The 19781-nt window shown below is 44.1% G+C and overlaps 9 protein-coding genes across 9 annotated transcripts; 3 read left to right on the top strand and 6 right to left on the bottom strand.

Moving 5' to 3' along the window:
• Positions 1–1098: 1098 nt before the first annotated feature.
• CCR75_000260 (uncharacterized protein) lies at positions 1099–3385 on the top strand (the record flags this gene model as incomplete). The annotated part of the gene is made up of 2 exons (XM_067958368.1): positions 1099–3213; positions 3290–3385. The coding sequence occupies 2 exons, from the start codon at positions 1099–1101 to the stop codon at positions 3383–3385; spliced, it is 2211 nt and encodes a 736-aa protein (XP_067814770.1).
• On the bottom strand, positions 1119–6076 carry CCR75_000259 (uncharacterized protein). Its single transcript, XM_067958367.1, has 9 exons — positions 5795–6076; positions 5469–5727; positions 5349–5395; positions 5127–5285; positions 4965–5063; positions 4838–4911; positions 3771–4765; positions 3290–3708; positions 1119–3213 (listed from the first exon to the last, which is right to left on the bottom strand). Exons 7-8 carry the CDS (start codon positions 4620–4622, stop codon positions 3484–3486), a joined length of 1077 nt encoding a protein of 358 aa, XP_067814512.1. The 5' UTR covers positions 4623–4765; positions 4838–4911; positions 4965–5063; positions 5127–5285; positions 5349–5395; positions 5469–5727; positions 5795–6076; the 3' UTR covers positions 1119–3213; positions 3290–3483.
• A 1693-nt stretch (positions 6077–7769) lies between these two features.
• On the top strand, positions 7770–9245 carry CCR75_000258 (uncharacterized protein; the record flags this gene model as incomplete). The annotated part of the gene is made up of 1 exon (XM_067958366.1): positions 7770–9245. One exon carries the CDS (start codon positions 7770–7772, stop codon positions 9243–9245), a length of 1476 nt encoding a protein of 491 aa, XP_067814511.1.
• Positions 9246–9327: 82 nt separating this feature from the next.
• CCR75_000257 (uncharacterized protein) lies at positions 9328–11505 on the bottom strand (the record flags this gene model as incomplete). The annotated part of the gene is made up of 1 exon (XM_067958365.1): positions 9328–11505. One exon carries the CDS (start codon positions 11503–11505, stop codon positions 9328–9330), a length of 2178 nt encoding a protein of 725 aa, XP_067814649.1.
• A 137-nt stretch (positions 11506–11642) lies between these two features.
• Positions 11643–15669, top strand: CCR75_000256 (uncharacterized protein; the record flags this gene model as incomplete). Its single annotated transcript, XM_067958364.1, has 6 exons — positions 11643–11735; positions 11794–12335; positions 12396–13827; positions 13901–14211; positions 14291–15039; positions 15114–15669. 6 exons carry the CDS (start codon positions 11643–11645, stop codon positions 15290–15292), a joined length of 3306 nt encoding a protein of 1101 aa, XP_067814556.1. The 3' UTR covers positions 15293–15669.
• A 176-nt stretch (positions 15670–15845) lies between these two features.
• CCR75_000255 (uncharacterized protein) lies at positions 15846–16981 on the bottom strand (the record flags this gene model as incomplete). The annotated part of the gene is made up of 4 exons (XM_067958363.1): positions 15846–16082; positions 16144–16200; positions 16272–16394; positions 16664–16981. The coding sequence occupies 4 exons, from the start codon at positions 16979–16981 to the stop codon at positions 15846–15848; spliced, it is 735 nt and encodes a 244-aa protein (XP_067814650.1).
• A 400-nt stretch (positions 16982–17381) lies between these two features.
• Positions 17382–17801, bottom strand: CCR75_000254 (uncharacterized protein; the record flags this gene model as incomplete). Its single annotated transcript, XM_067958362.1, has 2 exons — positions 17382–17642; positions 17673–17801. The coding sequence occupies 2 exons, from the start codon at positions 17799–17801 to the stop codon at positions 17382–17384; spliced, it is 390 nt and encodes a 129-aa protein (XP_067814765.1).
• A 456-nt stretch (positions 17802–18257) lies between these two features.
• On the bottom strand, positions 18258–18769 carry CCR75_000253 (uncharacterized protein; the record flags this gene model as incomplete). The annotated part of the gene is given in 3 exon segments (XM_067958361.1): positions 18258–18535; positions 18555–18611; positions 18637–18769. 3 exon segments carry the CDS (start codon positions 18767–18769, stop codon positions 18258–18260), a joined length of 468 nt encoding a protein of 155 aa, XP_067814654.1.
• Positions 18770–18839: 70 nt separating this feature from the next.
• Positions 18840–19205, bottom strand: CCR75_000252 (uncharacterized protein; the record flags this gene model as incomplete). The annotated part of the gene is made up of 1 exon (XM_067958360.1): positions 18840–19205. One exon carries the CDS (start codon positions 19203–19205, stop codon positions 18840–18842), a length of 366 nt encoding a protein of 121 aa, XP_067814653.1.
• Between the last annotated feature and the right edge of the window lie 576 nt (positions 19206–19781).

Raw genomic sequence — 19781 nt, 5'->3', positions numbered from 1 at the left:
GATGTGACGTGCCCTTATGGCATCGTCCAACTCGACAAACCATCTCAAGAGGGAGTCTTCTTCGACTCCCCTATACTTAGAGATGTCAATCTTTAAAGTTTCGGGACGACGCGTTTGCGTCATCCCAGGTACAGGGGTCTGTACCTGTTGTAACCTCAACAGTTCTGCCTGTTGAGAGCCTTGCTGATTCAGCAAGGCTACTTTTTCCTTCATCTCGTCAAGTTCATGTTGTATGAACTTGGCGATGGCTGAATGGAGGGCATCTCTGTCCAAATTGGACAGCATTGCCAAGATTGCATCGTTTCCTACGGTTGAACTCATTCGTTCGACCGCACTCCTTTCTATATCACTTAAAAAGGAGTAGCTTTCACGGAAAACGTGATGCGTATTCCCACTATTCATCTAACATGTCCATGTTATATGTGGAAAATGTGGTCCTTGGACGGGACTACAAAGTGCTACCAGGTGTAACGGGGCACTACGACTTGTACTGCTCCAGTACAAGTCCACTTCGCACTGCTTCAGTTGCGAGTGGTGCCTTACGTTATTCCTCGCACACTAGTACGTGCAGAGGAAGACTTTTCTTTAAGGTAACTAGCTTAAAGAGGGTTAAATGAATACTGTATTAATTTAATTAGGTGTCTCTCTTTCTATCTTGTAAATGCTAACTTAATCATAATCTAATACAAAACAAGTAATTGAATTCTTATCTTTATCTTATCTGTATCTCTCTTTGTTTATCTCTACAGCTGATTAGTCTGCGGAATAAATAGATTCAATGGTCTATACTATTTATAGATAAGAATTCTGAACATTACTATATAAAGTAATATCCTCCAAATATTATCTACCTTTTAGAATATATATTAATTTACAACCTTTAAGTGTTAACTTCATGTAACGATACACCCCGTCAGAATAATAGTGACATCGATGTCCTGCTTAGCGGGCTGTCTACCGTACTGGCAAAACTAATATAACCGACTGCACGGCGATTTTGTACATGCTTGACGTACATTTCTATTGATTATTCATTTAAGTTATTAGAAATGTTAAACAAAGAAGAACAATGAGGCCATTTGCAAAACAATTATCTACATGGACGAGTCGCTTCTCAATGCAAGTGAAGACCGCATCACGCACGCTGAAGAGGAGGATGAATTACTTTGGAATGAGCTTAAAGACAACCACCGCGCGCCCCCTTTCGGTGGTTCGCGTCATCCAGGCTCCGCTGTAGGCGATCACACTGGTAATTTATCGTCAGGAGCCCACTCGCTCCCCTCGTTGCGTGTTAATGTACACCTCCCAGCCATCTCGACGCTAATTCGCGAGGTACTTGATACGGCTAGAGCAGCACTTTCTGGTACTGGGAGCCGAGGGAATCGAGAAGAAGCGACTTCCTCTACTAGCCATGTCCCCGATCGTTATGGAAACGTGGCCAATCTCGACGCGTTTCTCATTACACTATACAACTACTACTATCACAAGGGCTTTTGGTGCATCGTCTTTGTGGAGCTCGTGAGTCTCGTGACTGGTCTATTTAGTGTCATGCTGTCAAGTTTTTTAATTGGCTGTGTGCAGTGGGGTCCATTGCTCGAATGCCATCGAGGGAGTCGAAACTGTGCACAGGAGATGGAGCACTACATTACATGCCGAACAGATACGAATGGCCGTTGGGGATTGGTTGGAGCTTTTTACTTTGTCATGTTTCTGGTCTATTGGCTCGCACGGGCGTTTCAATTGGTCAAGACGTTGCGTGACACTCGAGAAATGGAAGTATTTTACCACGAACGATTGCATATTGACGCACGACAAGTTCAAACAATCGCATGGGACGAAGTCGTGAATCGAGTACTAAATCTTATCCATGGGGCCAATGCTCCCGTGAATATGCGGCAGTTGTCGTCGTATAAGCTTCAGATCGATCCAGCTTTATTATCGTCACCTCACGATTTCGCTCGACGAATCATGCGACGTGAGAACTATTTGATTGCGTTAATGAACCACGCTTTATTTCAAGGAACGAATGTATTGCCGCTGGCATTGCAATTTTTGTCCACGGCCCATATTATGTGTTCCCGAAATTTAGAAGCGAATTTAAACATTTGCTTGTTAGACCAAATATTTGATTCCGAGCTTAATTTAGAGCCCTCGGTCATTCACAATGTTGAGATGCTGCAGAAACGGTTTGTGGTCGCGGGAGTGCTGAATGTTGTACTCGCGCCGTTTATTTTGTTGTATCGAGTGTCACGGTTTTTCTTCTTAGCGGCGCAAGAGTGGCAACTACATCACGTTTATTATTTTGGAACACGGCGGTGGTCGGCCTATGCTATCTGGCAGTTTCGAGAATACAATGAGCTCCCCCACGTCTTTGATGCTCGTCTTGCCCGCTCGTATCCCCTCGCAGATCGGTACCTCGGTATGTTTCCGGCTGGATCGTTGGCGATTGTTGCTGGAGGAGTTTCGTTCTGTGCTAGTTCAGTCATGGCTGTGCTTGTTCTTGTGAGCCTTCTTGAAGAGTCCGTACTGCTACAAACAACGCTCTTTGGCCATGAATTGCTCTGGTACTTGACCATCTCGACCGGTTTATTTGCCCTTTCGCGTTCTTTTACGTCATCTGCCTCTCCTTTTCTGGTCAATGGAGATTGTGAGGAAGCAATGAGGCAAGTAGCTGCGGAAACGCACTATTTTCCAAAGGAGTGGCGAAGCCAATGCCATTCGTTCGAGGTTTACGACGCGTTCACCGTACTTTTTCCATACAAAGCGGTGTTGCTCATGGAAGAGTGTTTATCAGTCTTGCTAGCGCCTTATATTTTGTGTGTATCGCTTCCTCGACTTTCGCGGGAAATTTTGCTATTTTTGCGTTCGCATTCGCTCGTACATCCGAGTACGGGCGCTGTATGTCGCTTTGCTGAATTTGACTTTAAAGAGTATGGCCATGACGCCAAGATGGAGAATTCATTTATTAATTTCAAGCAAAATCATCCCAAGTGGGTCGGTGCCCGTGAAGGAGAGGCTTTGATGCAGCGTTTAAGCAAGCTAAAAGAAGAAGAAATGGAAAAATCAATGCGAATGGGGGACACAATGATGTATAGTGGTCACCTGTCGATGTCGCAGCAGCTGATGCAGTCGCAAGCCATTCAAAGTGCAATGGGAGTTGGCCGTATGAGTGGCTACATGCCTCAGGATAATGAATTTTACTGGCTCGAAAAGGTACGAACTGCAAACTTTCTGGATGTGTATAAATAGCTGGTAGTGACTCATGTGGGTTGTGTATTGGCGTGGTTAGCTACATCAACAAGGCCGGCTGAATGAATTGGATGTGGAGGGTATGAAAGGTAATTCTAAAGACAGTATATCCGTCTCGAGTCTGGGCTCTCCGTGACCCTTGAGTTCTGCTTGAATAAAGATACAACATGCTTTAAATAAAGCAAACTGTCCCTTTGAAAGGTTTCAATCGAAATTTTTACGTTTTATTTTGTATTATTCATGTTCTTCGTATTGCAGCAATGTATGAAATAATCGATACCGAACCGCATTTATAGAACCACTAGAATGGCCAGGTGGCAATGATACGTAGTATGACTTAATGCATAAGTGGGAAGCCTTGGAAGCTTGAAACAAAGCCGCGAAGCGCTTCTGTAGTAACGTCTTGGAACTTGTGCTTTTGCTTAAATCACAGGGAGGAATGCCGTGAAGAAAATGAGCCTGTGCTTACAAAGCAGATATTAGAGGATGTAGATTAATTGGTGATGTAAGTCATAACGTACCGCATCATTGCCGTATACGATGATATTCATGGACTCATTTCCTTCTTGAACTGACAAAGCAAAGGAATAAATGTACTCATCGCTTTTGTCGGACTTAGGCTTGCAAATTTTTTCAATATCCGGCCAAACACTGCGAAAAAAAGCACGACAGTGATATTTTCGAGGAATTTGCAAGGAGTTGAGGATTTCGCGCAATGGTGTCACCGGGACACTTTTGAAAATATGATCAGGAATGATAGTACGTATTTCCACCACTTGGTTTGGTTCGGCAACATTTTCGTTCGATCGTCGTCTCTGGAAGTTAATTGTTGGGTTTGGGTTTGAGCATTTATTGAGAGAACAGCGTCGTTGTATGTCAAGCGAAAATTCAGGCATTAATACAAACGACGTCACTTCTCGAAATCGCAATATTTCTCTTATTCCAGACGCAAGAGCAGTATCTGGCAAAAGCTCGTTTCTTCCAACTGCTAAGTTGCGAAAGCGGCACCAGGATGCAAGCATTTCGTCGACAAAACCCATTTCTTGCACGACCGACCAGCAAGATGACATAATAACTTCTTTAAGTAAACCGTGCGGAGGAATGTCGACGCCTTTGTTCTGTAAGGCACTAACAAGGGCGTGATCGGATTCTGCTGCGTTGCCTGATCCGTCCCAAATAATTAACCGGACGGCTTCGTCGCTATCAACCACATGTAGTACTCGCACTACGAGATCGATAAAATCTTCGGCAGCTTTTAAATCAAATAACAGCTTTGGTGCTTGAGGACACCCCAGAGGAAGGGTATCATCGAACGCTAAGCTCGTTCGTGCCCATTTTCTAGCAACCACACTTGATTTTAGTTTGCACGGCATTATTTTATTTTTGAAGAGCCTACATTAATTCAAGAGTTCGTTGTTCGTCGGAAGGCTCAAATGTCCATGTCTCGGAGTTTGTAAGCTGTTCCAGCTTACCATTAGACTTTTGTCGAAGAATAAGATGCCGTGTTGCGCGGTGCCTGCACGCTCAAATTTTCCATGAGACACAATGTTAAAATAATATGCAAGACACACAGCTTCGCACAACGTACAAGCTGAGGCCTTGAATTTTATCTTGGTACTGCTGAATTTTTACTTTATGAAATCGAATGATGTCACCAACGTACTACAAAATAAGAAATAAAGCTAAGGGAATTTATATAATGTACTTAATAATACCTTAATCTTGGGCATCTTTGCGATTGTTGGATAAAAGATATTAATCTGAATCGCTGCTGCGCGAGTTGAACGACTCTCGTCCGTCACGCTCACAGTCATCTATACAGATGACCACGTTAAATTTCGAATGGATCTTTAGGGGCATAACAGCAAGAGACGTACACAGAAGTCACGTCCACTGGTTTTTTTAGGAAGCGTCATATTGACAACTACACCGTACAAATCAGCAAACCCATCAACTAACTCTGAGAGGCGAGAGTATCGATAAGCTGGTGATACTTCATCGACCTGTTCAAGCCTCCGTTTGCCATGATAGCTTCTCTATTTACGATCAAAGCAAGCAATGGTAAGCACTTGATATTATAATGTTTTTACATATAAAACCTTTTTTGGCGGGGTTTCAGTTTGCACGAGGGATTGCCGACTTATCCCTGCTACATAACAGACACATGTCGAAAAAATTTGACGCAAGCACGAAGCCGGGATCAAAGTTTTGCTGCGCACCTGAATTCAAACCGTTACTTGTGATAATTTCTGAAGCGAGGTATCGCAATTGATCCGACTCAAGCAAACGCTGTGGTTCTGCATACGTAACCTTTATGTCGAAGCTATGCGGGAACGTAAACAATCGCGCTTGTCTGGTGAGCGTTCTTTTCAATACATTCTTTTCGGCGACAATGATGCATTGCACGCGTTCTTCTGTCTCTGCTCCAGCTGCCCAATCGAGCGTCGCTAGCCCCCGTCCGCTGATTTGAATTTTATACTACATATCCAGAAGCAACTCCATATTAGTCCTCGAAGATAAACGATAAGACGTCTTGGTTACTTGCATGACGTTGTAAAAACTGCATCGTTGATGCCCACTTGTCATAGAAGTACACTAAACATGAGTCAAACGTCTGGCGTGTTGAAGGTTAAGGTCCCAATGAAGAATTTCTCGATAGAAATATGTAAAAGATTGTCAGAAGAAAGGATATGATTCTCAACAATTATTGCAACAATTTGCGACGCGTCTGGGCCACACGGGCCCACGCCAGGGCCAAATGTGCCGAGGTCTCCATGAATTGTTGACGTGCTGCATTCAACGGCAGAAACTGAGCCCACAGACTGCAATGGATACGCACGTTTGACGTAACCATTGACAGCGCGGCCGTCGTTGACAAATTCCATTTTGAATCTATCTGTATTCAGTTTTACAGTTTTTTATTTTGAATCTATGTGTATTCAATTTTACGGTTTTGTAAAGTTGAATACACATAGATTCAAAATGGAATTTGTCAACGGTGGCCAAAAATGTAAGACAAAGTTTGTCTTACAAAACTGTGTTTTACATTTTTGGCTGGGAGTTAGCTGGTGCAAATTGATCATTCGGCAACAAATTAGCTTGCCTTTTGCGATTGCTAATGCTCTCCATTGCAATTTGTAAAGCTTTGTTGCTAGTTTGTTGAAGAATGAACGGATATTACTGCTAACTGAATCGCAGAAAATCTAACGGCTCTAAAAAAAAAATGATGAAGCAAGAAAATTCTTTATAACATACAAATCAGTCCAGAAAACATTAATTTGTCGTTGTTGTCAAGCTGCAAAAACTAGCTTGAGCCACACTTTCCTTATGGATATTATTGTGGAATCCTTGCAGTCTGAGATCGAGTGATGTCAGCTATGACTCGTGATTCAATACCATCACAATAAAAACGGTCGTATTTTATCGGGATGCTTCTTTAATTATAATTTTGGTCGAAATCAGATCTGCAGCCGATTGGGGGCCTTAAAGTGCATAGCTCTTCATTAAAGTTGGATACAACCGTCTAAATGATCTATAACGTTCAATGAATTCGGTACGCGTCATTTAGGTGGTCAAAATGTAAAGCTGAAGATGCTAGTGCTCTAGTAAATAACGGATAGCTTGTCCTTGGCAGAGTTCTGGTAGTCAATCAAATGATGTGTATCGTCGCTGACCTAATACCTCGCAGCTCATCTCGTCAAGCACGATCAAGGGTAAAGAATTCCTTTGAAAGATGAGCAGTAGCCTAAATGTGTGAATATTCGAGAGCAGTCTTTAACCGACAGTATAATGCACACAATATTGTTACAAGTTATTACTATTAGCGTTGCTTGCGAGCATAAAACCCATCATGCTATCACTGTGGCCCATGTGTCTATATGTATAAAGCTTGCCGATTACCACATGCACACAGAAAGGGACTTGAACTAGCGATGTTAGTTCAGCCACTGGAAAAGGCTTCAGAACCATCTCTCCACCATATGGAAGTACAACAGAAGGGATCCTAAATTTTAGCAGGATTTTAATATGTAATTCTAATAGCACCCTGCAAACAAAGAGACCTTTTTCCTTACGAATATACATCGATGTCATAAAAGTTATTTCAAAGAGTACATGTGTCCAAATTTTATTTTATAAATCGTATCAACAACTTATTCTTTCTGAAACAAAGCAACTGTCAATATGTCTAAAAACATGACAAACTTTAGGCATTGCTCCGTACTTCAAGGATAAAACTAGAAATACTGGATGCTAACATCGTCTGTTTCATCGGAATGCAAATTTGTGACCTTTTCAGCACATGGCCTTCTGGCTCTGAAAGTGCAAACGAGCGCAATGATGCCTGCAGCAACAATACAAACCAAAAAATGATGCTCTTGCCTTTTCTATTCAATCAATAAAGTCATAACTATTCGGGGTTATAACTTGTCGGCCAACACTGCAGATCATTCATTTTCTGGAGCTCAAAAACTTCTCACTTTCCTTTTCACCGAGTATCAAACAAGTCAAGCACAAGTGCCATGTCACCTCACGTTGACGACTATTACAACAAAGTTGCGACTCCTGGCCCTGACACCCCTTTCAATGACGATATCAAGACTGCTGCGCTCCATATAAAGCCCAGGCGTATTCTCTACTCGAGCGTACTCCTCGCTCTGCTGCAGCCTTTTCAAAGCGGGTGGTCGACCTCGCAACTCAACTTCTCCGACTACAACAATACTGAAGAATGCAATGCCCGTCCTGTTGTCGAGGGCACGTGTATATTGTTTCCCGGTCATTCCAAGCTTGAGTGGACCTTTGCCGTGAATTCCTGGATCTTCGGTGCAATGATCGGCAGTCTGCTGTGTGGCTACTTCAGCGATCTAATAGGTCGCAAGAAACTGCTCTACTTTAATTGCTTTTTCATGATCGGTGGCGCCGTTATTCAGGTCGCTGTGTCAAACATTTGGCCATTCGCTGTCGGCCGTGCTATTGCTGGGATCGCCTCTGGAGCTGCTACTGGCACAATCGGAGCGTACGTGAACGAGCTGTCACCACCGCACCTTCGTAGCTACCTTGGCCTTGGGCTTCAAATCTCTGCCACTATCGGTATTTTGGTACCAGCCATTTGCTTCTTCTTTTTTGATAGTGGCAATGGCTACCGCTACATTGCCGGCTTTCCCATTGTGCTGGCCGCCTCTTACATGCTGCTTTCACCGTCATTAGCCGTTGAAAGTCCCACGTGGTTGCTTATGCAAAACCGCCGCGAGGAGGCCCGAGAGGTTATCGCGCGTCTGTATGGGGAAGAGCACGTCCAAACAGCTCTTGCATGGATCGAGCCGAAGAAACAAATTAATCAGATCGAGAGAGGACTATCTATCGAGCCAGTCGAGTCGATATGGTCGCCCAAGTACCGCATGCAATTCCTCGGCGCGCTCTTGCTATCGTGCACACAGCAGCTTTCGGGTATCAACGCGGTCTTTTACTATTCAAGCAACATTTTCTCGGACGCCGGTATCTCCGACTCGCGCGTTGGAACGCTCATCATTGACTTTATCAACATCTGGCCCGCTTTTTTTACAGGAGTTTTGACCTTACGCTTTGGCAATCGGAACATGATCCTCTGGGGCATTGCCGGCATGGCCTTCATGTCCATCGGTATGACCGTTGCCTTCCTCGTCGATGTATCCGTGCTCTCCATTGTCTTTACAGCGCTCTACGTCATCGTCTTTGGCGTCACCCTCGGTCCACTCGTATGGGTCATGACAGCTGACATGTTCCCTGACTCGGTGCGCGCCAGCGCCTCCTCCATTTGTATTGCTGTCAACTGGCTGTGCAACCTCATCGTCGGTGTTGGGTACCCGTACTTAGCCGACGCATTTGACGACTGGAGTTATATGCCTTTCACAGTCTTGCTTGCTATCTTCTTCATTCTGTCTCTCAAGCTGGTACCAGAGACCGCAGGTAAAACCAACGAAGAAATCCAAGTGGAGTACGAAGAGCGCCGACACCATTAGTTTGCCACACAAGATGGCTACCAACTTGCGTATTTCTTGCACTTAATATCATTCACTGTTCTCGAATTTCCTTTTGGAGTGTTTAAATAAATGGCTCAAACAGCGTTAACATGTGTTTCAGCTCACGCTCTTGATTGGGGACTTTTAAGAGCTGAAGTAAGTACGATGAGCCAGATAGCTTCCTCACAACTTGCATAGCCGTATTCATTTGCTTCATTGATTGTCTATCCTGGCTGAATCGAGCGTACGCAAGAACTTGGTCAAGAACTTGGAGCAAACACTGAAAACCAGCCGCAGCAATTGGTCCACTTGGAAGCGCGACAAACAAGGTTAGAAGGTTGTCTAAAAGCGCATTAAATCGCTTAAGCAAATAGCGGGAGAATACGTTAATATCGTTACTAGACTCAGCTGTACTCTCGTCAATGGCAACAATGATAATGACGCTCGCTTCGCTTGAAAAAGCTTCGAGCGCGACATTTACTAAAGACTGTACCATATCTTCAACGGATGAGAGGTAGCCATGTCGAGTTATTTCTTCTAATATCAGGGATAAACTGCGACTATGTAGGTTCGAAAATGGATCAAAATAGCGAGATACTGCTGCATAGACTTTTTCAAGCAGGATATTGCGAATTTGATAGAGCATTGGACCATCTACGGCGTCAAAACCACCAATTCGACGTACATGCTGCCGAAGGATACGATGCCAAAGAAAATCATCAAACGTTGTCATTGCATCAGCCGCAGTGAGCGGGTCCCAGTATAGCACTTCTGCTTGAACATAAGGAGCAAATAATTTTGTTTGGGCCAATTCACAGTATGTCGATTTGTACACTTGTGGAAACTTTGCTTTCCATTCTTGAAAACGTCCATATACATGTTCAAGTGAATTCATTTCATCGATCGTATCAGCGAATAAGTCATCGTCTTCAGATTGCGAAGCTACCTTGTATGGATCAGTGTAATGATGTTGATGTTTGAGTATGCAGGCTTCATGCTGGATATTTGTATGTGGCTCAACTTTAGCGTCTTCATAATTATCTCGAAACTGGCCAAAAATGGCGCCCGGCTGCAGAACTCCTGAATTAACATAAAACTTCACCTCTGCTTCAATAGCGAGCTTTTCCTCTTGTCGTATCTTTCGAACTTGTTGTTCGCGCTCATTCATAATTTCTTCTTTCTTAACTTCAATCACTCGAATCTTTTCTCGGAGACAAAAGCTTAACCCTTTCACAAAATCTTCAATGTCTTGAAAGTATTCAAACTCTTCGCTACTAACAAGAAGCTCCTCTTGCTGGTGCATATTGGTCTTCTCAATTAAAGCGACTTCAGTTTCAAGACGTGCGAGCTCACGCAAAGTGCGTTCGTCTTCTAGCGTCGTAATTTCCAGGCTCTTCTCCAGCTTCCCAAGTACACTTCCAAGCGACACAGTCGCCACCTTCCTCCTCGTTGGATAGATTGGTTGACCATCCTGCGAGCTGTCTGTTGGCTTTGACACAGCCGGCACGCGATGTCCACCACGACTCATCAATTCTTCTTCCCATCTTTGACTCTCTTCCTCGTCTTCCTCGGACAGAGCCTCCACGACTTCCGTCGTTTTTAACATCTCAACATTATCGGACTGCTTGCCGAATGTCACGCGATCTTTGCTAAGCTTGAGCTTCTTTTTTCCGCCTTCAAGCGAGATAAATTCCTCTTCTTCTGTTTCTATGACATGATCTGTCGTGTCTTCGTCGATTCCTTGTTCCATTTGCATCGCGGTGTCCTCCGTTACTTCTTCTTTCTTATGTGAAAGCAGCACACGCTGCTCGCTTCGTAGTGATGTCAGCATTTGAGCTGAGTATTTTCCAGGGACCTGTTCCTCTATCTCTACTTCTACAGAGCTCGATACTACCAGATTGGGCCGCATCTTTCTCTGCTTCTGCTTGTTCTGATGCTCTTCATCATCAAAACTTAATAGCCCATTTGTATCTACAGATACCGCTGCGGTACTGCGACTGCTGCTGCTGCCACTGGTTCGAACAGTAGTGCTTTTAGAGCTAAAAGACATTGCGCTCTTTACAGGGCGAAAGCGACCCTGGCGCAGCTTTACTAGCTCCTGCAATTCACTCTCAACCTCTACAGCACTGCTAGACGATACACTATCAAAACCTGATATGAGATTGTCATTTTGGGATGCAACAGCAGCCTCGTGGTCATTCTCCACCTCAACGTCTCGCCGCTTGCGGCCGCCACCTTTTTTATCCTTGACACGAAACATGGGTCAAATCAATTTTGCTCTTAATCCGTCCGCATAAGCGCTTAACTGGTTCAGATTTATGCGCTTTGGAAAATTATAAATGAAACACAAATGTGACATTACAAGAGCAAGTTTTCGAACGTTGCAGTTAAGCCACTATGCATCATAAATCAAAACTTGAGTTTCGCGCGGAATCGATGGATTCGCTAAAGAGCATGCTCTTCAGCGGCAACGTCACACCCCGCCCTAAGGTCCTATCATCCTCTAGCTAACTACCAAGATTCTCATTAATTATATTTACGTACTCAGGCCGTCAAGTGGCTCGGTATGGACGCGCACGTCGCTGGCAAGAGCGACCAAATGTTTATCAGTGCTGAGGCGTCGACCCAAGTGCTGCAACCCCTGGGAGACACGCCCATTAACATCATCTCCATTTTTGGCGCCGCTCGACAGGGCAAGTCGTTCCTTATGAACCTCCTTGCTGACCAACAGGATCTATTTAAGATCTCAAATCTACGGGAGCCCTGCACACAAGGTGTCGATTTGTCCGGCCACTTTGTCCCTCTCCAAAAGTTTAGCAGTTTTAACGGGTGTTCAACCATCACTTCCAAGAGTAGTCAGGACATCCACGTTGGCTTTGTGGACGCCGAAGGCCAAGGAGACCGAGATATCACGTATGACTCGCGACTTGTGTCGCCAGTGCTACTCGCATCCAAGGTCGTTTTATTCAACTGGAAAGACAGTCTCCAGGCGGATAGAATGCTCAATCTGTTGGCAGTATTAGCGCGTGCCGCACAGGGCATTGAGCTTCCCGATGGAGCAAATACCAAAGTATTTGGACACTTGCACTTGTACGTGAAATAATTGAAAGTGACGAAGATTTACTCATAAAATTCTGTATATTGCTGTAGAGTTTTTCGGGATTGGAGTTTTGTTGACTCGACTCCCGACGAAGTATATCGAGATTTATTTGAAAAAGAAAAGGGTCGAAGTGACGAAGTTAACGTACGGAACTTAGCTCGATTGAACCTCATTGAAGCCTTTGAGTCCATTCAGATTTGGCTCTTTCCAGCACCCGTGGCGAATACGGCAAATCTTCGAGATAAGATCCGTTTTGATCAGCTTCAGAAGCCATTTCAGGATAAATTGCGGGAGTTACGGACGTGTTTGTCGAAGCAATTGCAAGAACCTATGAAGTTTTATCAGCGTCCACTTACTGCCACATATCTTTCTCAAATTATGCCAGCACTTGTCGAAACTTTGAACAGTGACCAGGTTATTATGCCCGAGTCGATTTATTCGTCCATGGTGCGAGCAGAAGCTCATGCAGCCAAGGAAAGCTGCGAAAAAGAAATCTCAGCGTATTGCGAAGCTGCTGGTCTTGAAGAGATGGTGTCGTGTGATGCTTTTGAAACAATGCTGCACAATGATGTAAATCTGATGATTCAAGATGCATTTGAGAGGATGACAAGTTTTCCAATGGCAGTACGAAAGGAAATCCAATCCTCTCTTCGGACGTTTGCAGAGAAAGAAATAACGATTGCGCTTCATGCAAACAGTGACATGATTGCAGCTCACGTATCGAAACAGGTGGATCAAGCGTTCCAAACGCTAAAAAACGAATGTCAAGTAATGGAACAAACGAAACTTCCCATGGAAAATGCTATACTTCGCCAGGAGTGCGCCAGATTCTTGGATCGGGAAATTCAGTGCATTAAACGACTTCCAACGGGCTTGCAGGGACCACGTGGGGTAGAGATTGAGTGCAGTCGGATACGGCAAAATGCAAGCCTTCTGTTCGATAAGCTGGGGGTAGCCAACGACAAGGCTATTCATCAATCCACTGCTGTGCTCAACGATGTAGTGCGTGGAGCAAAAACTCGAATGACCTCAGAAATGCACGAAAACCTTGATAAACGATTTGCTGTCAAGTGTCCAGTGACCGTGACGAAGCTGCAAACTGAAATAGAGACAATTTTCAACATGGGTATGGCCGATGTGATTCAGAAAGCAGGTCATGTGAGCGATTTTGGTGTATTTGATTACAAAGCTGATCTCGAGCATCACAAAGCTCAGCTACTGAATGAAATGAATCGACGATATATGATTGAAATGCGTCAGATTTTAAATGAGGTCTGTTATGAAGCTCGAGAAGACTTGGGTAAGCAGGTGACCTATCGTCTTGAAGGGAAACTACCAATGCTTGAAGAGGATATAAAGGTCGCGATCGATAGTGCCGCTATTCACGTGATGAAAGTTATGTCTGACAAGCTGCAAGGATGGACAATCCTTAAAAGCGACCTTGAAATGAAGAGTAAAGAACTGGAGAAACTCGGTGATGAAGTGAGTGCAATTGTCTGTTTATCTGCTAATTTATTTTTACCGTTTTTACCATTTTCACTTTTGCTTCCCAAAGCTCGCAGATAAATATTTGCATCGCAATCAGCAACTAGAGAAAGATGCTGGGTTGCGTCAAGAAATGGAGCATTATGAAAAGCTTCGGGTCGAAGTTACGCAGGCGTTTGAGCAGAAGCTCAAACAGATTGGGCTTCCAACCACGGATGATGAAATCGATTCCGTGTTTCGCCACGCTTTGCAAGAGCATGCAGCCAAGTTTTTGTCAAGTGTGGCAGATGTAGAAGCTTCACAGTTTACTGCAAAAGGCTTGCGTGAGATTCTTACGAGCGATTGCAGACCAGCCGTGGAAAATCAAAAAATGCTTAATCAGTATGTTGCTCATTACTTTGAAAATTGGCTATTTCTTCATTGGCTGACTCTTGTTTCATGTGCGGTGTGCCATGTTCAGACTTGCAATTGAGAAAAAGGAAGCATTAGATCTGGCAGAAAAGGAGAGACGTGCACGTGAGCGGGAACGTCAAGCTGCAGAACAGAAGGAAGCCGAAATAAATCGCTTGAAAAGTGATCACTCAAAGTGGCTTGGTGAAAAGAACAACGAATCCAAGTGCCTTCGTGACAAGTTGCAGGAAGAGGAAGGACGAGCGCGAGAGCTGCAGCAGCGGGTGAGAGAAATGAAATTGCAAACAGCTCGGATGGAAAGGCTGAAGCACGAGGAACAGCTCAAGTCAATGGAAGAGTCGCGTCGCGACGCCATGGCAAAGGAAATGGAGGCTACGCGGCTTAAGAAAGAGCTTGAAGAAATGAAGCAGGTGACTGCCGACGTCGAAGCTCAAAAACGTCAGCTAATGCTTCAAGTCAGTTTGGATGCGAAGGGAAAGGATGAAGCAGACGAGCTGAAGCGACAGCTCGAGGAGATGAAGCATATGATTGCGCAAAAGGAACAAGAACGGGCAAGTATGTTGCAGCAAATTCAACGGGAGCAAGCGTCTCGCGAACAGGCCGAAATTGCTGCGCAACAAGCTGCAAATGCCGCTGAAGTAGCAGCTCGAGCCGCGATTAGTGTAAGCCGATATCAACAGCAACCCATTGAGACGAAGGAAATTGGACGTAAGAGACCCGTGACCCGAAGTCGGTCCGAGGATATAGAGATGGAGGACGCATCACACTCACGATTGCGGACGGCTGGCCGTGCCGCTGGTGAGTGTTCTGCCTCCTGAAGAATTATGTGTCTAATATTGTTTGCTGAATGTGCTTTTGGTTTCTTTGTGCAGCAGCGAAGCCTTCGCCAGTGGCGAAAAAGCCTCGTGGACCTAACAAGGCCAAAATTATAAATACGCAAGGCAATAAGAGGAAAATGTCTTTGGCCGAGGCACGCAAGGCTGCACAGGAGGAAGTTGCCAAACGTGTTCAAGAACGTGCCACGTTGCTGTCATCGAAGAAGAAGAGATGATTGCCTTTGTTAAGCAACATTAGAAAATGCTCCAATTTTTTTTAATAAACTTATTGTTGTGTCAGCTTTCTGCGCGGTACCACGTTTTTCAGTATTCACGACGGTCATCTTCTTTGCCCACTGCGAAGTGGAACGATAGCATAATATAGTCGGCCCGCTGGATCACTATCTCCAATATAGACGACATGCAAAGTAATTTTGCGAGAAAGAGGCCATAACCATTGCTTCACACCGCGGGCAGCTTCTTTATTTATGGCGCACTCATTATTGACTTGAGGGCACGCAAAAGAAAATTTTGTACGAAATAAATCAGGATGTTTGAGAGAGGGAGACATGCAATATTTGTCTTCTTAAAATAAATATCAATGTAGATGCATGCATTCACTTTACGACTACGTTGCGCAAAGAAATCGACCAATATAAGGAAAAACTTTCTTCGTTCATTAAAATAAGAAAATTATATCACTTTATGCAGGCAAGATTGCCAGTTTTCTTCTTATCACATTGTATTAATTCAGCGTCTCTTCGTTAGAGAAGGTGTCACCGACTAGGATCATTCTTGCTCGACAGTAGTGTCAAACACTTCAGCTCCACTTTTGAATAGTTGCCTCGCCAGCTGCGCGTACTTTAAAATATGATTATTAGCGTTTAAAATGTTGACTTTAATGTCAACGAATGTTACCTCTTGAAAGAGCTCAAGCACGTCCGTATTTTGAGTGGGTCGTATGAGCTTTAGCTGCTCTGTGATAAATCGCGTTTCTTGCTCACACTTAAGTTGGGCAGCTTGAAGCTAGAAGTTGTCGGCTTAATGTGAGGTGGGCGGTAAGCCAAAGCCATTTTAAACAACGTACCGCTTGCTTGCGTTCTGCGACGCGATTCACATTTCCCTTTTGCTGCTCCACAGCCAACTATACATCAACGGGCTTTCATTAGAACGGCACAATTTGCCGGGCCAACTCAATAATCTATTTTGTGTCACCGTTCGCTTAGCATACTCAACGTCGAGCACTAGCTTAGACCGGCTTTCAATTAAAGAGTCAATTCGTTTGAGATTGGCAATGCGGTGGTTTATTTTTTCTAAAACGCGCTTCTCCGCTTGCTCCTGTGGGTGTATAAGTCAAACATTGCACTTCCTTAAAACTGACAATCACGCGTACCTTAAAGATAAGAGAAGTTTCGCGTATTTTAATTACTTTCGCTGTTACGGCATCATCGTTTGAAAACACAGCGGAACTATGGCAGATAGCTGATGACAGGTCTAAAGAGCATCTTTAAGCGGTTGTTTGCGATAAAGTTTATACTTAACTTACGAACAACGCTCTGCAAATGAATAAGAATGCTACCTCGAACCGTTAAGAGGTGCTCAAGTACCGTGCGATTGCTTTTCTGAGCCTGCTCAAACGTCTGATCTCGTGATGGGTCTGCTAGACGACATGCCACAAGAACACGCTGAACAATTCGATTTTTGCGTCTCTGCATGCGCATGACAACGCTTTCTTTTGGGCTATGTACGTATATTCCATTGTCAATGCGCCGCACATTTTGAATGCGAACAGGCTGAACGTTGCATTTCAGCTCCTCGTGTTCACCTAGGAGCGGGCACGAGTCATTGCGAGTTTCTCCGGATAATGTGCTTCCTTCCGTAATGGTAGTTCTTTTCGGTCGTCGGCGAAGCAACGCGAACGACATTGTAAACGCTTGTAGTTCAACCGGTTGTTCGAAGAATGTGACGTTGTTATGAGAAATGAATAAATGGTTGCTGCTGTGGCTAGCTTCTTCTTCAAGTAATAAATAAAAGCGACGTCAAAAGTACTTGCTTCTTATTTCGCTCGTGCTGCTTTTTTGCACTAACAAAGTTTTCACTCGGAAAAGCGTAGATTGATTGAATAAAGTAGGTTTAAAGTTTGCTAATAAACTATATCAAAACGTGCAATTTCGCGCCTCCTCTTTTTCAATATTTTTTAGATTCCTAACGACAAAAAATAGTTGAGAGAGCACAAGCAAAGTCGGCTGCAACAGATTGCGTACAACGCAGTACTGCAACATGCTTAGAATTAAGTAAATGCCATTGATGAAGTATCAAATTGTATCAAATATAGGATGGCAAATGGTTGTAATGGATAGCAACATTGGCTGAGTGTTCGGGGTACGTGAGTGGCAGTCGACCGCTTGGATTTACATTGCCGTAGACGATTTCAGCTATTGCTTGCCCACCAAGCTCACGAGGCAGTAAACCATTGGTAACGGCCATCGCATTTTTGGTGATGGATCCCAGTAAACGATGGCGTCCTTCAAAAAGAACAACTATTATCTTGGTACCGGTGTTATATAGTGCCTCGACGTAGTTGATCTATCCCTCTCACAATGCAAAGCTATTCACATCTCCGCGTTTTGCGGTATATGCCAGCTCACCGAGAGCGACAATCGTGTATTCGTGGTAGCTTGCAATATCGACAGCCGTAGCTAAATTCTCGTCCGGAATCGATCCATTAACAAGCAAATTATTCATTAAGTGAACGAGTCCTTCCCGATCAAGTTCTCAAACCCTTCACGCACCGACATACCGTGGGGAAAGAGTTCGTTGCCAAAATGTCCTTGCCATGACTTGGTCCAACCGCCACATTGGTAGCCAACATTGTCGGCAGAGGGGCCCGTAATAAACACCGAATTGTTTTTCGAAAGCGGTAGAATATCTTCCGCATTTTTCAAAAGAGCAATGAATTAACGAGCCAGATCAAGCGCAACAGTCTTATCATCTTCGTTTCCGACTAATGCGACGAATTGCTCGCCTGGAACAGGAACGTTGTAAAGGCCAAGTGAGAGTTTTTTTTTGTCTTGACGACACGCTTTGCCGACTCGCGTAGACGAGCTTCAACGTTGGGATTTTTTAAGCAACTTGAGGTGCAATCAATAAATATCGATTTAAAGGGGACCATACTCATATCGAGTGATGTACGTGTAAGTGTCAAGGCCACAGCTTCTTCGTGAGTTCCCACAGCTCAGTGCCAGTCTCTGAGGTTCGTAACTTCAGCCCAGTCCGATTCCAAAATACCATCAAAGCCAAGATCCGAACGAAGCACGTCTCTAAGATTCGAGAGCTGGAAATAACCGGTTGAGCGTTGGTGGAGCTGTAATTAAGCATCACAGTCAGAGCTCCAGCATCGACTGTAGCCAAAAAAGGGGGCAAAAAAAAGTTATGCAACTCAAAATCGGACATGATGACATTTTCTCGATCTTGTCCGCCTCGATATTTTGAATATACGAGGAAGTGCTTTATGCACGCGGCAGGCCATCACCATCACGGAAACCAAATGCGTATCTTCACCAAAGGTTTTTAAACGTACGAGGCCACATTGGATTGTGTGAAATTTCTAAGGTTGGTCCAAAGATCCACGAAATGACACCTGCTTGGGGAATCACGAGCCGCAATGCGACTTGATTCATAGACGAGATCCGGATTAAATCTCGCTCCACCATTAATCTGATGCGCGAACAAGGCAGCTCTATCAAATGTAGTTGGCCCCATGTACCGAATCAATGCCGTATATTATCGGGTGGCCTCCGTTTTCTTCCATACTAATCTCTTGGATCCGCACGACAATGGCACGGAATTCCGAGACAGTCCACCCGTGTCATCCCTCATATGGAACGTCAAAAGCGGAGTTGAAAAATGAGCCAACATGCTGCTGAGAATACAGACAGACGAGATCTTGTTAAGCGTCTTGTTGAGATATAGTACGGTGCCGATGGCAAGTTGGGTCATTTGACCAATCACATGTAGCATAGAAAAATTGTCTACGATGAATTGAGCCCTTGCATCGAGAGCAATGCTGTCAGCAGGAGAGGGTGCAGCATTATAATCAGACACATTCAATGCAATAGGATTGCAGCCGCTGCCGCGGTCGCTGGCCATGAAGCTGCGAAATCTTAATGATAAATAATTGGTAAAACAAATTACAGCTTTTTATATGACATTTTTGGCCTGCATCATTAAACCACTACTGAAGACTAATGTTTGGATGCTTGCTTGTAATAACTTTGTCTACTTGGAGCTAATAGTTTAATGTTAGGAAGAATGAAAGTAAATACGGTCTTAAAATAAACGTCGAATTACCAAATTATGAACCATTTCCGAATGACTCGCACCGGAAAACTATTATTATCAAAAGCTCAATTCATTTGCCATTAATTTACATTTGCTATAGGTATTTTGACGCAGAGCAGCGGACAACACAGTGTACGCTTCTCACGCACGCTGTCTTTTGCAACATTTCAGATCAGGTGCATACGTGCATACGTGCATCCATGTATTCTTTAGTTACTTTTAAATGGAGCTGATAAATGGAGCTGAAGCTGGTTTGCTGTGTTGGTCTCACAATATTGGTCTCACAATATTATAGTTCAATCCTCAATCAAACCAGTAATTAAAAAAAGGATCAATCGAATTACCAGCATCACACGAGGGTTTCCAGCACGTACGGGGCGCCGA

The sequence above is a fragment of the Bremia lactucae genome, linkage group LG10 (assembly GCF_004359215.1).
Source record: "Bremia lactucae strain SF5 linkage group LG10, whole genome shotgun sequence".
Classification (NCBI taxonomy): Eukaryota; Oomycota; class Peronosporomycetes; order Peronosporales; family Peronosporaceae; genus Bremia; species Bremia lactucae.
This window is presented reverse-complemented; position numbering and strand designations above follow the sequence as displayed.

Bases quoted from the DNA above. Each gene is read 5' to 3' on its own strand.
- CCR75_000259 (XM_067958367.1), bottom strand. From the start codon at position 4,622: ATGCCGTGCAAACTAAAATCAAGTGTGGTTGCTAGAAAATGGGCACGA. The intron at 3,709-3,770 runs GTACGTTATGAC...TTGTAAGCACAG, and splicing joins TCGTATACGGCAATGATGCG to GCTCATTTTCTTCACGGCAT.